Genomic DNA, 16619 nt, shown 5'->3' with positions numbered 1-16619 from the left:
ATAACACAAGAGCTAGAGGTCACCAAATTAAATTAATAGGCAGCAGGTTTAACACACACAAAAGGAAGCATTTTTTCACATAATGCACAGTCAACTCCTTGCCAGAGGATGTTGTGAAGGGCAAGACTATAACAGGGTTTTAAAAAGAACTAGATAAGTTCATGGAGGATAGGTCCATCAATGTCTGTTAGCCGGGATGGGCAGTGATGCAAAACCATGCTCTAAAGTGTCCCTAGCCCATTTGCCAGTAGCTGGGAATAGGCGATAGGAGATGGATCACTTGATGATTACCTGCTCTGTTCATAGCCTCTGAAGCAGTGGCTCTCAACCAGGAGTCCAGGGCCCCCTGGGGGGGTTGCGAGCACGTTTCAGGGGGTCCGCCAAGTGGGGCCAGCATTAGACTTGCTGAGGCCCAGGGCAGAAAGCCGAAGCCCCACTGCGTGGGGCTGAAGCCCAGGGCCCTGAGCCCCACCACCTGGGGTTGAAGTCAAAGCCTGAGCAACTTCCTGGGGGCCAAGTGGTATAGGGGCCAAGACAATTGCCCTGCTTGCTACCCCCTAACCCTGGCCCTGGCTTTTATATGCAGAAAACCAGATGTGGCAAAAGCGGGCAGTGGAGTTTTTATATCATGTTGGGTGGGCCTCTGAAAGAAAAAGGTTGAGAACCCCTGGTCTGAAGCACCTGGCATTGGCTAGTCTGGGAAGACAGGATATTGGGTTAGATGGACCATTGGTCTGACCCAGTACGGCTATTCTTATGTTGATAGGGAGCATGGTACTGTGCCAGCAGCCTGTGCACATAACCAAAAATCACTAATAACAGAGCCCCGAAGAGTTTGTGTCTGCCAAGCCCCTTCACCCGCCTCCCACCAACACCCAGACAATGATTCTTTTTGACAATCATTTTTAATAAATCACAAAATAAAAAAGTTTGATTAAAAACAGAAAACACAAAACAGCAAAACCAGCAGGTGACATTAATTTCACATTCAGTCCCACCCCCCACCCCACCCCCCCAGCCACAGCAAGGGCCCATGGGAAGCTAAGAAAGGAGTTCTCACTGAGATTGCAAGACAAGCTGGGAAAGCTCCAGTAACTGGAGATGCTGAACCAGCCTGCGAGGAAGCCAGATGTGGCCAGTGGGCCTACTGGGGAAGCCAGAGAACAATGCAAGGTTGGGAGGGTCTCATTGAACCTGCTAAGGGAGGTTGGAATGGGACAAGCGGCAGGTGGACACGCACATGAGCGGGAGACGTGTCCCTAGTCCAATGTGTGCAGCTAGTCAGTTGCAAGGAGAGGCTCATGGCAGTGATATGGGTGTGTGTGTGTCACACTTTTGCTAGAGACAAAGTCCAAAGTGGCTGTGACATTTCTAACAGAAGGAGATGCCCTCAGGTTCAGTGCTTTACAGCATGAATACCTCAGCAACAAGCAACTCCACCTGACCTCACTGCTTGGAGGAAAAGCAGCTCTGGAAGAAGGCTTCAACTTACTCTCTGCAATGTCCTAGTCTCTCCTGTCTCAACATGCATAGCTATGATATTCCACAGCACCACTATGTCATTGGCTCTGATCATTCACATCTACCATAACACATTTGGCAAAACTGTGCTGGGCCTTCTCCAGCCCAGACACACAAGGATCCACATGGCTGCTGACTGAAGGCATGTGCAGTCAGGGCAGCTGCAGAATTTGGCATTATAGAGTCAGCCACCATTCTTTCTGAAGGGTATTACAGACTTCTGCACCTGGAGGACAACTCCTGTTTTCAGAGGGGCACATGATCTCAAGGAGACTCTGCACCTGGTCTGAGTCACACCACATTCACGAAGATGGTGCTGGTTAACAGAAAGCACCACCAAGGCAGTCACTTGTCAACACTGGCCAAGAGGTCTTCAGGGGCATTTACTGTCTCTTGTGTACCAGACTCTGAAGGCAGAGAAGACTCAGAAGGCTTCGGTAAGTGCTGGCTGTGCGCGCTTCCTGCTCTTGAAGAAGCCAGTAGCGGGTCTCAACCACCACCCCCCACAGCTGAGCAGCAGGCAGGGATGAGGGAGGAGCGGAATATTGTTCCAGGTAGCTCGGGTTACAGTCACAATCAAGGCTAATTTTAGCCAATACAATCATCACTTCCAGGGAATATCTACAGGATGCAGAGCCCAGAGACCCGGCCCTGGAGCATGTTTGCCAAGTAACACCACCAGGCTAGTAACATAAAGACTCCGATGGCCTGTTCCAAGCAGCTTCATAGAGGTTGGGGGCCCTGGGGCACGAGGACTCAAAGCCACTCAGCATGGAATTCTTTGGCCAGAGCCCGGAGGCTACATGAAGATTTTAGTAGAAATAAAGCTGGGCGAGTCCCACTCTCAGACACACCAGCTCTGCTCACTGACCACAATGGAGCATCACACCAACTCCAGGCCTAGAGGGCCGCATCAGTCGGATGGATTCTGAGAATGGAAACTCTGGCAATGACATGAAGTGTCTGTGCCCCTCTTCGCCTATTGGGGAAGCCACTGCCAGACATGTCAACGATGGCTGTGCTCTTCCTCTCCCTAGGGGGCAGACACGGCCAGGGATGTCAGTGATGGCTGTGCCCCACTAGGGGCAGGCATCGCCATGGGTGTTGGTGATGGATGTGCTTCCTTCAGGGGCTACTAAATGGAGGTTTCATCGCACTTGGCCAGTGGAACCCCCGTCAGGTAGATCCGGGCTTGGTCTTTGTCCAGCTCATTGATGTAGAGGTGGGGGAAGCCATTGAGGCTGCCATTCTTCTTAGTGGTAGCCAGTGGGTGGCGCTCGTCTTCTGGGGAGCTGGGCGTGTGTGGCTCATGGCTGCAGCTAGTTGTATTCGACTGCATCAAATCCAGTCCATTTCTCTCACGGCTGAGCAGCTCCCTCTGGAGTCGCTCCCGTCGCTTCCTCTCGTAGATGAAGAAGCAGCCAGAGCCAGCAGCAAAGCCTAGGAAAAACAAGAGGAGTCCCACCAGGACACTGTAGTTCCGCTCAGTTGTCTTCCAGGTGTTAGCAGAGCTGCTGCCCCTCACCAGGCTGTAGGAGGCGACCACTCCCCCTGCTCCATCTTCCATGCACTGGCAGGTGTAATCACCAAGGGTCTCCTCTGTCACTGTGAACTCCAGCCCATCGCTGCGCAAGGCATAGACAGTGGCATCTTGGGAAGGTCTCTGCCACATGCAGGTTGCCCAGGCTGATGGTGGAGTACAGGGGAGCACAACCCGGGCAGCCAGGGACACTGGCACCTCGACTGTAACAGGCACATCTGCAAGTGGGAGAGAAACACTGCATTGGGGCAGGAGCCGACCATGAGACAGGGCTCCTGCCGTATGTGCTACTGATTCTCCACAGGCATGGGCAGCAGGAAAGGATCATCCCCCAGCTCAGTCCCATGGAAATAACAAGGGGGCAGCCGTATCCCTTAGAGACAAAAGAAGAGGGTACGAAGCATATGGCACAGGGACACTGGGGAGGTGAACCCATAGTCTGGGTTCCTCAGGGGAAGCACAATTCTAGGATCCCCTCTTCGGTGGAGTTTCTTCCTTCTTCCCCTCTTCAGAATAAGCCCTCCTCCCATCCTCTTAGTCTTTCACAGGCCCCCCCGCTATTGTACTGAAAGAAGCACCCTCCCAAACCCAAGTCACTCTATGCCCCCAACTCAGTCCAGAGCCACTCTGGTCTCCATGCCCCTTTCTCCCTACCGCCAGCATCTGGAGCACTGCCACACAACCTGCCTCCAATGGCCCAGGCTGGGGGAAGGTGCATGACCCCAAACCAGTGGAGAGGTGGTCCATCAGGGCTCAGTACAGGCTGGCGTCCTGACATGGCCCTTCTTCCCAGCTGCCACTGGTCCTGCCCCCTCCACAGCAGAACCCCCCCATGCACAATCCCTCCCCAGTTAGTCTGCGCAAAGCCAGGCGTGGCTAAGAGATGCGCTTCCCCCTTCAGATATGGGAACACTGATCTCCGAGCCACAGCCACGCTGCTCAGGAACCCCTCAGAGCCATACCCACCCAGGCCCTAACTCCCAAACTTCTCAGTGCTGGATGTGCTTCCAGCACTGAGCTGCCCTCAGGCCACATACCTTCTGTTCCCTGTGGACAGAGTGTTAAGATGCTTAGAGACGTGAGGTCCTGGAGTAACCTGAGATGAGGCAGAAAAGCAGAGATCATGATGAAGTTCAGTGGCTGCTGCAGCCTCATCAGGAAATGACCCACCCAGCCCAGGTTCCCGTGTGTAGGGGAGGCGAGTCTGGCTCTGCAGCAGGTGAGGAAGGGGGAAGCACATTGGGAGGGGGGATCCTAGACTAGGGGATAAGCCTCCATTTCTGAGCAGCAAACAGTTACACAGGGGGTCTTAGAGAGGGGCCCAAATGGCAGGAAATCCAGGGACAGAAATTAAAATTTCCAGTATCTGCAGTGAACAGAGATTACCCAGCTACCATAGGATCAGAGCTTAACCCCTGCCTGGGGACTGTCCCTCCCTGGGCTGAGATCAGTTACTAGGAGGACCCAGAAGTGCTGTTTTCTAGGGATTTTGTGCAGGATCTAAGGATCTCAAAACATTTTACAGACTGACTGTCCTGTAATACAGAGAGCCTACAGCATTGGGCCTGGTGCAAGACATGAGGCCTGAACCAGCTGTGAACCAAAGTCAGGCCACATATTACAACACATGCCTATAAGTTCACTGACAGGTAGATGAACTTGGCGACAGTGCTGCTAGCATTGCTAAAACACACTTAATATTTATGTAAACACATTCCAAAAGGCTAGCACAATTACACCCCAACCTACCACAAGATAAGATGTCAAGTATCAGAGGGGTAGCCGTGTTAGTCTGAATCTGTAAAAAGCAACAGAGGGTCCTGTGGCACCTTTGAGACTAACAGAAGTACTGGGAGCATAAGCTTTCGTGGGTAAGAACCTCACTTCTTCAGATGCAAGTAATGGAAATCTCCAGAGGCAGGTATAAATCAGTATGGATATAACGAGGTTGATAAGATGGTTTGACAGAAGTGATGAACAGGGATGTTTTGTCTGAAACATCAGAAGCAAGGTACAAGGGGAGGTAACAAACAGATGACAAGAAACATGTAAGGTGGTAATGTAAGTTGTTTACCCCAGTTGTTTGTCTCAGTCTATAAATGTTGGGCTCTCTCCCCATACCCTTTGCGTGGCTGAGGGGACAGCAGAAACTCCCGCTGCTGACTGAGCCCTGGCCCTAGAGAGAGAAGGGCTACGTGGAGGGTCGCAGTGAGTGTCTTAGGCTAGCATAAACCGCCGGGAAGCGAAGGGCCCACGGGGACAAGGTTGGAGCTCTGCCACAATAGTTAAGACCCAGGCAGACTGTGAAGAGCTACAAAAGGAGCTCTCAAAACTGGGTGATTGGGCAACAAAATGGCAGATGAAATTTAATGTTGATAAATGCAAAGTAATGCACATTGGAAAGCATAATCCCAACTAGACATACAAAATGATGGGGTCTAAATTAGCTGTAATCACTCAAGGAAGATCTTTGAGTCATTGTGGATAGTTCTCTGAAAACATTCACTCAATGTGCAGCGGCAGTCAAAAAAGTGAACAGAATGCTGGGAATAATTAAGAAAGGGATAGATAATAGGACAGAAAATATCATGTTGCCTCTATATAAATCCATGGTACGCCCACATCTTGAATACTGAGTGCAGATGTGGTCGCCCCATCTCAAAAAAGATATATTGGAAGTGGAAAAGGTTCAGAAAAGGGCAACAAAAATGCTCAGGGGTATGGAATGGCTGCCATATGAGAAGAGATTAATAAGATTGGGACTTTTCAGCTTGGAAAAGAGATGGCTAAGGGGAGATATGATTGAGGTCTATAAAATCATGACTGGTGTAGAGAAAGTAGATAAGGAAGTGTTGTTTACTACTTCTCATAACACAAGAGCTAGAGGTCACCCAATGAAATTAATAGGCATCAGGTTTAAAACAAATAAAAGGAAGTATTTCTTCACACAATGCAGTGTCAACCTGTGGAACTCCTTGCCAGAGGCTGTTGTGAAGGCCAAGACCATAACAGGGTTCAAAAAAGAACTAGATAAATTCATGGAGGATAGGTCCATCAATGGTTATTAGCCAAGATGGGCAGGAATGGTGTCCCTAGCCTCTGTTTGCCAGAAGCTGGGAATGAGCGACAGGGAATGGATCACTTGATGATTACTTGTTCTGTTCATTCCCTTGTCTGCTACCCGTTGGCTGGATCAACCTGAAACCAGCCAAATCTAGGAATTATTTTGGGGCAGGTCTCTGGCCTGTGTTATACAGGAGGTCAGACTAGATGATCCCAATGGTACCTTCTATGATGGGACATGCCCCATTCCAGAGACAGCAAGCCTAATGAGCATCACTGCACTTAGGCAAAGCCAGTTAGGTGCACTTGCAGAGCATGCTCTACCTGGAGAAGGTGAAGCTTGTCACAGAGCAGGGGGGAAGTTTGCCTGAGAGTTGAGGCTGCTAGAGCCTTCCAGTAGCCAGGGGAGCCCAGCCCGAGGCAGTGACCAGACTTCCTCCCCGCCTTTCTCCCCCCCCCCCCCGGACATCTGCTCTCCATCAGTGCCCTGTAGCTGGACCTGAGGACCTGCACCAGGGACTGGAGGTAATTATACTGTGAAAGCACCATGGGAGTGAGGTCACGTCCTGCAGGGAACAGTGAGTGGGGGTTCTAGGGGGACCCAAGGGCAAGAGGTGATAGCTGAGCCCAGGCTGAGACCTTCTGGCCATGGAATCTATGAATCAATCATACAGATACAGAAACAGCTGAAGGCTGAGTTGAGCTATGACCACCACCATACATTCTGTAAATGTCCTTGGGTCTGATGAAAGGCCAAAATGGAGTTGTGGTCTCCTACTACAAATCTTAAGTATTTCCTGTGGCCCAGGTGAATTGAACCATGGAAATAGGCATCCTGCATGTCAGCTTACCAGTTGTTGAGATCTGGGAATAGGTTAATAGAGACAAGGAATATCATACTGAATGTTATCTTTCTGATAAAGCTGTTTAACTTTCTTAAGTCCAGGATAGGCCTCAGTCCCCCTCTTTTTGGGGGGTATGAGGACATACTGAAAGTAGAATCCCGCCCTTTCTGCTGTGCTGTAAAGGGGCCTCCTCTATAGCTCCAAGAGCTAAAAGAGACTGCACCTCCTGCAGCAGTATGATCTCATGAGAGGGGTACCTGAACAGGGATGGGGTAGGACAAAGACTGAAATCGGATGATGCATCCCCATTCTGAGTGTCTAAAACCCCATGATCACTAGTTATGGAGTTGCAGACACATAGGAACTGGGGAGGGGGTCCCCAAAGAAAGGGATGGGTTGGGAAGATCCTGGTTGATGGATACTCAGCTCTCAAAGCAGTCAAGTCAGCTGCTTTGAAAGGCCACGAAGACAGATGCTGCAGGGATTCGACTCAGAAATTGGTGATGTTTCTTTGAGGAGTCACAGTTAGTACAGTTGTTCTTAGATAAAAATGCTTAGTAGTTTGCTATTTGCCTTTATAGGCTAGTCGCTGAGTATGCCTCCCTACCCAACAAGCCTAGTCTTTCTGGCTCTTTATATTTTAGTGGGCTTTGAACTGCTCCCAGCCTGATTTCTCCTTGCCAAGCCAGAACCAAGGAACACAGCACAGGGTGAGCAAAAATTCTGTTGGAATCCCTGTGAGAGCACATGGTGTTTGTGATCCATCCTCTGAGAAGTAGGTGTCAGGGAAGCAGGTGTCTGCCAAAGGAGTTTGGCCAGGTCCTATAATGCCTTGTCTCTAGGCACTGTTACAGTCACCTGCAGGATTTCTAGCAACCTAAGGGAGTTCTGAGAGGGGATGGAGGCATCCATCTCTTGAGCTGATCTGACCTGATGTCCTGGGAGGTGCATAGGTTGCCTTGAGCAGATGACTCTGATCATTACCCTGTGCTGCTCATCCCCATGGGAACTGCTGCTGCTGCCAGGACTGACCCTGAACAGATCAGTAGTGACTAAAGGGCTCTGGGAGTGAGACTGAAGAAGTCTGGGGCAGTGGTGGTTGTGACCTAGGGACTGCTTGGTGTCAACAGGCAGAGGGCACAAGTGGGGGCATAAGGGTTACAGGGATGGTCTGGTATTTGCAGACTAGTTTGGTCATGTCAGATCATAGAATCATAGAATATCAGGGTTGGAAAGGACCTCAGGAGGTCATCTAGTCCAACCCCCTGCTCAAAGCAGGACCAATCCCCAACTAAATCATCCCAACCAGGGCTTTGTCAAGCCTGACCTTACAAACGTCTAAGGAAGGAGATTCCACCACCTCCCTAGTAACCCATTCCAGTGCTTCACTACCCTCCTAGTGAAAAAGTTTTTCCTAATATCCAATCTAAACTTCCCCCACTGCAACTTGAGACCATTACTCCTTGTTCTGTCATCTGCCACCACTGAGAACAGTCTAGATCCATCCTCTTTGGAACCCCCTTTCAGATAGTTGAAAGCAGCTATCAAATCCCCCCTCATTCTTCTCTTCTGCAGACTAAACAATCCCAGTTCCCTCAGCCTCTCCTCATAAGTCATGTGCTCCAGCCCCCTAATCATTTTTGTTGCCCTCCGCTGGACTCGTTCCAATTTTTCCATATCCTTTTTGTAGTGTGGGGCCCAAAACTGGACACAGTACTCCAGATGAGGCCTCACCAATGTCAAATAGAGGGGAATGATCACGTCCCTCAATCTGCTGGCAATGCCCCTACTTATACAGCCCAAAATGCCGTTAGCCTTCTTGGCAACAAGGGCACACTGTTGACTCATATCCAACTTCTCGTCCACTGTGACCCCTAGGTCCTTTTCTGCAGAACTGCTGCCTAGCCATTCGGTCCCTAGTCTGTAGCAGTGCCTGGGATTCTTCCGTCCTAAGTGCAGGACTCTGCACTTGTCCTTGTTGAACCTCATCAGATTTCTTTTGGCCCAATCCTCTAATTTGTCTAGGTCCCTCTGTATCCTATCCCTACCCTCCAGTGTATCTACCACTCCTCCCAGTTTAGTATCATCTGCAAACTTGCTGAGGGTGCAGTCCACGCCATCCTCCAGCTCATTAATGAAGATATTGAACAAAACCGGCCCCAGGACTGACCCTTGGGGCACTGCACTTGATACTGGCTGCCAACTAGACATTGAGCCATTGATCACTACCCGTTGAGCCCGACGATCTAGCCAGCTTTCTATCCACCTTATAGTCCATTCATCCAGCCCATACTACTTTAACTTCCTGGCAAGAATACTGTGGGAGACCATATCAAAAGCTTTGCTAAAGTCAAGGAATAACATGTCCACTGCTTTCCCCTCATCCACAGACCCAGTTATCTCCTCATAGAAGGCAATTAGGTTAGTCAGGCATGACTTGCCCTTGGTGAATCTATGCTGACTGTTCCTGATCACTTTCTTCTCCTCTAAGTGCTTCAGAATCGATTCCTTGAGGACCTGCTCAATGATTTTTCCAGGGACTGAGGTGAGGCTGACTGGCCTGTAGTTCGCTGGATCCTCCTCCTTCCCTTTTTAAAAGATGGGCACTACATTAGCCTTTTTCCAATCATCCAGGACCTCCCCCGATCGCCATGAGTTTTCAAAGATAATGGCCAATGGCTCTGCAGTCACATCCGCCAACTCCTTTAAGCACCCTCGGATGCATTAGATCTGGCCCCATGGACTTGTGCTCGTCCAGCTTTTCTAAATAGTCCTGAACCACTCTACTAAACTCTGCTAAACCACTCTACTAAACACCTGTGTCACACTGATCATCATTGTAAAATGTCTGTATCTAGACTCAAAATGATGCCCTTAAGGTCTGAGTTAGGGCTGGTCACCAGAAAGTAATAAAAGGGTTTCCTTCACCCAGGAGACACTTATCTCGCCATACTTAGATTGAGTATTGTGTCTGTCACCCTGAATACCTATTTACAATTCTGTGCAAAATGCTAATTAAGTGATTGCAAAGACTCCAGGGGAGATTCTAGACAGGAAAAAACAAGAAGCAGGGGCTTACCCTATTTACAAGGGCAGACACTGGAATTACATTTAAGGATGCAGCGGTAGGCCCAGGTATCCACTCAAGGGACAAGCTGCCAGGGTGCTTGTCTTATGCATGAAGGATCAGAGCCAGTCTGGCTGTTTGACACTGGGAGAAAAACTCTGGGTGAGCTAATCTTTGTGAGATAGGGAAATGGTTTCTTAGTTAAGCTTAGGCTCTAGAAAGTGTTATGCTTTTATTTTATGTGTAACCGTTTGTTTTCATTAATTCTACATGCAGGGGTGAAAGTAACTTACAGGACTTACCGGTACGGTCGGAGTCCTGAGCGGGGGCGTGGCCTCACCCGGAAGAGGCATGGCCTCACCTGGAAGAGGCGGGGCCTCTCGAGATTTAAAGGCCCTGGGGCACCGGCTGTGGCTGGGAGCCCCAGGGCCTTTAAATCACCCTGGGGCTCCCAGCTGCAGAGGTGGCTGGGAGCCCTCGGGGCTCAGGGGCAAATTAAAGGGCCCGGGGCTCCGGCCGCCGCGGAGCTCCGGGCCCTTTAAATCCCCGCCGCAGCTCCGGCAGCTGGGCTGGGATTTAAAGGGCCCAGAGCTCCAGCCCCTGCGCGGAGCCCCGAGCCGTTTTAAATCCCCGCTGCGGAAGCCAGTGCAGTCCGGCACTGCGTACTGGCTCTTGCCGGTACGCCATACCAGATGTACCGGCTCACTTTCACCTCGGTCTACGTGGTTCTTCTTTAGTCTGTACTTTGTTCAAAAAACTTCTTCTAAGCGCTGTGGGCTGAGTGGAGTGGTGATCCAGAGGTGTAACAGATAAGCTGGTGTGTGCTGGTGCTTTGGATCTGTGAATTGGGTAAGTGTCCAGTGGATGCGGGGCTGAACCCTCCAGGGGATGCTCACAGTAATGGGGTAGGGTGGTTGGCATGTGCCTATCGCTAAACTGTGCAGAGAGCGAAGCCTGCAGAGGCCGGTCAGGCACTGCTTGTGTTACCAGAGGAAGGTGGAATCAGGGAGCTGAGCCCTGACAGGCACAGACAAGGCTTCCTCACACTAAGGGCCGGTGTTAGTGAGGTGCCCACAGTTCCGAGTATCCCAGGGAAGTGGCACAGTGCTGTTCTTGTCCATTCTCCCAATTGCAGTAAGGGCCCAGGCTGGGACACATGCCAACCTAGGGAGGATGGCCTTAGACAGGCTCAAACTACCTAGACTACCTGGAAAAGTAATAGAGTAAAAGATAATCTCCAACAAGTTCTTAGAATGTATTGGAGATGGCATCTTTTTCCGGAAGGTGGAGGAAGTAATTAGGGAGACAGCTGGTTTAGACTCGATTCTGACTAACAGGGAGGAACTGGTTGCAAAGCTCAGGGCTGAAGGTAACTTGGGTGAAAGTGACCATTAAGTGACAGATTTCATAATTCTAACCCTGTCCTCCAAAGTACGAGCTACCCCGCCATACTTGAGGATTGGAGCGTGCCTATTGCTAGCCTACAGCGTAACATCAGTGGCTGTGAGGCCTAGAGGTGCCAGGGTTACCTGTGGAGTTAGGGACCCACAGCACAGCAGGCACATACTAGACTTCCTGATGCTAAGGGCAGGTGGTAGCGAGGTGCCTCAATTGTGGTTACCCCTGGGAAGTGCCACCACCTGTATTCAGGTTGGCGAGGTCTGATGAAATTCACCATATGATACTTCAGGAACTAGCTGAAGCAATCTCAGAACTCTTAGCGATTACCTTTGAGAACTCCCTGAGGACGGGAAAGATCCCAGAAGACTGGAGGAGGGCAAACAGTACCCATCTTTAAAAGGGGGAAGAGAGAGGACCTGAGGCATTATAGACCAGTTAGCCTAACTGTAATATCTGGAATTATACTAAAACCAATTAAACAGCTTCTAAGCAGCTAGAGGATCTAACCAACATGGATTTGTCAAGAACAAATCATGCCAAACCATCCTAATTTTTTCTTTGACAGGTTTAGTGGCCTGGTGGATGGGAGGAAGCTGTAGACTGAACTTATCTTGATTTCAGTGAGGCTTTTGACACAGTCCCACATGACATTCTCATAAGCAAACTTGGGAAATGGTTGAAAGACCATGTTCAAATAATAGTTATCAATGGTTTGTTGTCAAACTGGGAGGACATTATCCAGGGGGGTCCTGCAGTGCTCGGTCCCTGTTCAATATTTTCATTAATCACTAGGATAATAGAGTGGAGAGTATGCTTCTAAAATTTGCAGATGACACCAAGCTGGGAGGGATTGCTAGCACTCATGTGTCTGATGAAGTGGGTATTCACCCACAAAAGCTTATGCTCCAATACGTCTGTTAGTCTATAAGGTGCCACAGGACTCTTTGCTGCTTTTTACAGATCCAGACTAACACGGCTACCCCTCTGATACTTACCACTTTGGAGAATTCAAAACAACCTTTGGTCTGAAATCAACAAGAAGAAATTCAATAGAAAATGTGAAGTACTTGTGACGTTATTGACATAAACTGGGACCATACAGATCATTGTTGCAACCAAGGTCCTGTAGTGGCACCCAAATCTTGTATAAAGGGGGTCAAATAGGGTGTCTAAGACAAGGTTATGGGTTACTGGTTATGATTATGCTGTCTATATGTGTGTATCAGTTTTGTAGTTGAAGTTATGAATATTGGCTCTATACTATCTGTATGGCAAACTTATGCTATGCTTCTGGGTGACACCCCAGACAAGCTGGTGTTAGCTCTGCCTAGCCTGCTTGATGGCCCATTAAGAACCATCAGCTATACAATGGACCCCTTGAGAGAAGGCAAATATGCCTTCAGACTCAGCAAAGTATGCTGGGACTGGCCCATGTGACTCCAGACTCCATTTTGCTGTAATTTTCCACAGTAAGAACAAACAGGTGTTCTTACACCTGGAAAAGACTATATAAGGCTGATGCCTCATCTCCATTTTGTCTTCAATCCTGCTTCATACCTCTGGAGGAACTTTGCTACAAGCTGAAGCTCTGAACAAAGGACTGAGGACCCATCCCAGAGGGGGATGTATTCCAGATACTTGATTTGAACCTGCAGTTTATTCTATCGCTGCTGCAAGCCTGAACCAAGAACTTTGCCATTACTGTATGTAATTGATTCCATTTAACCAATTCTAACTATCATCTCTATCTTTTTCCTTTTATGAATAAACCTTTAGATTTTAGATTCTAAAGGATTGGCAACAGCGTGATTTGTGGGTAAGATCTGATTTGTATATTGACCTGGCTCTGGGGCTTGGTCCTTTGGGATCAGGAGAACCTTTTTCTTTTACTTGGGTATTGGTTTTCATAACCATTTGTCCCCATAACGAGTGGCACTAGTAGTAATACTGGGAAACTGGAGTGTCTAAGGAGATTGCTTGTGTGACTTGTGGTTAGCCAGTGGGGTGAGACCGAAGTCCTCTTAGTCTGGCTGGTTTGGTTTGCCTTAGAGGTGAAAAAAAAACCCAGCCTTGGTCTGTAACTGCCCGGTTTGAGCAATTTGTCCTGAGTTGGCAGTCTCAGTTGGGTCCCACCAGAGCCACATCGTCACAGTACTCCACTTATGAAAGAAAAAAAATATTAACAAGTACAAAATGGGGAATAACTGACTAGGTGGTAGTACTGCTAAAAGGGATATGGGGGCTACAGTGTGACAAAAATTGAATATGAATTTATCTAGTTCTTTTTTGAACCCTGTTATAGTCTTGGCCTTCACAACATCCTCTGGCAAAGAGTTCCACAGGTTGACTGTCTGTTGTGTGTTTCTTCTGTTAACTCAGGAAAAAAATTATCTTGAATGCTTATGGATCAATGTCCTAACAGATAAAGCATAAGAAGGGGTATTAGTTGGTGTCTGCTGCAGACCATCAAGTCTCACTATCTATAATGTGAAGGAAAAAAGCTGTGTGCTCATGGGAGACTTCCGTTTGATTGATATATGCTGGAGATCTCATGGTGCCAGTACTAAAAAATTATTGGAATTTCTAAACATTACAGATGATCATTGAGGAAGTGTTATAGCCAACCCAGTGGAATTTTTTATTAGACATTGTCTTAACTGATAAAGAGGAACTAATCACAGAACTAAAAATTAAACAGTAGCTTAGGAACAAGTGATCATGACATGATCACATTTATAATGTGCAAGCAAAATAAAGCCCAGACCAGAAATATATATATACACTTGGTGCTTTAATGGGGCCAATTTACAAAACTGAAAATAATTATGAGCCAAATCAGATGGGAGGAAGAGTTTAATCAGAAAATTTGAATGGTAATTAAGAATCTTGTAAGAACACCTTTTGAGATGCCCCAAAAGCTACAATCCCAGAATTGAGACAGAAGGCCATACTGGTTAAAAAATGACCTGGTTTGGAGGGCAAGTGAAGGCAGCTGTAAAAATATATATAACAAATGGAAGAAAGGGGAAAACTGATAGTAGTGAATATAAATCAGAAGTTAGGAATTGTAGAAAATTGATAAAGGAAGCAAAGGGACACAAGGAAATATCTACAGCCAACGGAGTTAAGGAGAAATTAGGAGTTTTAAAATATATTAGGACTAAAAAGAATCCTGACAATTGATTTGGTCTGTTAGATGGACTACTAGATGGACTTATAGATAATAGTGCAGAAAAGGTAGAAGTGTGCAACAAATATTTGTTCCATATTTAGGGAAAAACAGATGATGCATGTGACTTTGCACCCCATAATGCTTTATAGAAATATCCTTATGAGTGTAAATATGACATAACTGGAATATGTTTTATGCTAGATATGCCATGTAACATATCTTTGCAAAGGTTATGATCTATTGAATATATTCATCCTGTTTGTATGCATGTATCATTTTTATATCTGAAGTTATGAGCATTGGCTCTATGCTTGTATTTAAAGTGTTTGTTGTAGGAAGCACATAACGCAGATTTGGTCAACATAGTGTGAAGGGGTTATTCAAGTAATTAGGAGTACTTAACTAGCAATGGACTTTGGGAGACACCAATCCACATCTGAGCTTTCCTGGGAATGTTCAAACTAATATGTTTCAGAGTAGCAGCCGTGTTAGTCTGTAGCCGCAAAAAGAACAGGAGTACTTGTGGCACCTTAGAGACTAACAAATTTATTAGAGCATAAGCTTTCATGGGCTACTGCCCACTTCTTCAACAATGGCGTCAGCCTGCAAAAAGCTGAATCATTCATAGACATGTGATTTGCCCAGGTGGCTACAGACTCCATCTTGTTGCTGTGATTTTGCACAGGAAAACAAAGGGGTTTCGACCCACAAGAGAGAGAATATAAAAGGCCCGGGAAACCCCTCCATTTTTTCTTCAGCTGGCTCAAAAGATAGCCTCTCCACCCCAAAGAGATGTCTGAAAGAAATTGGGACAAAGGCCTATAACTAAGGGGGTATGAGTAATTGCTGGACCCAGACTAGGAAGGAATCTAGTCTGTGAAAGAAGCTTATTGGAACATCTGAGGGTGAGATTTACCTGCATTTAATTTTCTACTGTATTAGGCTTAGACTTGCATGTTTTTGTTTTATTTTGCTTGGTAATTTACTTTGTTCGGTCTATTATTACTTGAAACCACTTAAATCCTACTTTTTATACTTAATAAAATCACTTTTTGCTTATTAATTGAACCAGAGTTAGTAATTAATTCACCCAGAGTTAGTAATTAATTCCTGGGGGAACCAGGGCCGGCTCCAGGATTTTTGCTGGGCCAAGCAGAAACAATTTTGCCCCCCCCCCCCTGTTTTTTTCTTACCCCATCCCCGGACCCGCCTCAGCTCCGCCCCTTCCCCAAATCCCCAGCCCTGCCTCCTCCCCCCAGACTCTCAAGCCTAGGAGGGAGGGGGAGAAGCGGCGCGTGACTCAGCTGTTTCGCGCACCGTGGCTGTTCGGGATCTCCCCCTCCCTCCCAAGGCTCTCAAGCCTGGGAGGGAGGGGGAGCAGCAGTGCGCGAATCAGCTGTTTCACACACTGCGGCCGCTCGGGATCTCCCCTTCCCTCCCAGGTTTGAGAGCCTGGGAGGGAGGGGGAGCAGCAGTGCGCGAATCAGCTGTTTCACACACTGCGGCCGCTCGGGATCTCCCCTTCCCTCCCAGGTTTGAGAGCCTGGGAGGGAGGGGGCGCAGCGGCACACGAATCAGCTGTTTCACGTGCCGTGGCGCGCGAGTGGCAGCAGCAGAGGTGAGCTAGGGCGGCCAGGGCACATATTTAGGGGTGGCATTCTGGTGCCGGCCATGCCGCCCCTAAAAATGTGCTGCCCCAAGCACCAGCTTGTTTTGCTGGTGCCTAGAGCCGGCCCTGGGGGGAGCAAACAGCTCTGCATATCTCTCTATCAGTGTTACAGAGGGTGAACAATTTATGAGTTTACCCTGTATAAGTGTTAGAGTAAAACAGATTTATTTGGGGTTTGGATCCCATTGGGAACTGGGTGTCTGGGTGCTAGAGACAGGAGCACTTCTTAAGTTGTTTTCAGTTAAGGCTGCAGCTTGTAGGGGACGTGGTTGAAACCTGGGTCTGTGTTTGTAGCAGGCTAGCGTGTCTGGCTCAACAAGACAGGGTACTGAAGTCCCAAG

At 48.2% G+C, this 16619-nt stretch overlaps 1 protein-coding gene across 2 annotated transcripts in view; it reads right to left on the bottom strand.

Annotated features, from left to right (window-relative positions):
* Nucleotides 1-889: 889 nt before the first annotated feature.
* SEMA4F (ssemaphorin 4F) overlaps nt 890-16619 on the bottom strand; it is a 217708-nt gene continuing 201978 nt past the window's right edge. For both annotated transcript variants that reach the window (XM_065598374.1, XM_065598373.1), the window contains exons 13-14: nt 4099-4157; nt 890-3279 (exon numbers count right to left, since the gene is read on the bottom strand). In XM_065598374.1, the coding sequence (XP_065454446.1) occupies nt 2657-3279; nt 4099-4157 (682 nt within the window). In that variant the 3' untranslated portion in view covers nt 890-2656. The remainder of the gene's footprint in view (nt 3280-4098; nt 4158-16619) is intronic.

This window comes from Chrysemys picta, chromosome 5 (genome assembly GCF_011386835.1).
Source record: "Chrysemys picta bellii isolate R12L10 chromosome 5, ASM1138683v2, whole genome shotgun sequence".
NCBI lineage: Eukaryota > Metazoa > Chordata > Testudines > Emydidae > Chrysemys > Chrysemys picta.
The sequence above is the reverse complement of the archived record's forward strand: the minus strand, read 5'-3'. Positions and strand labels throughout refer to the sequence as shown.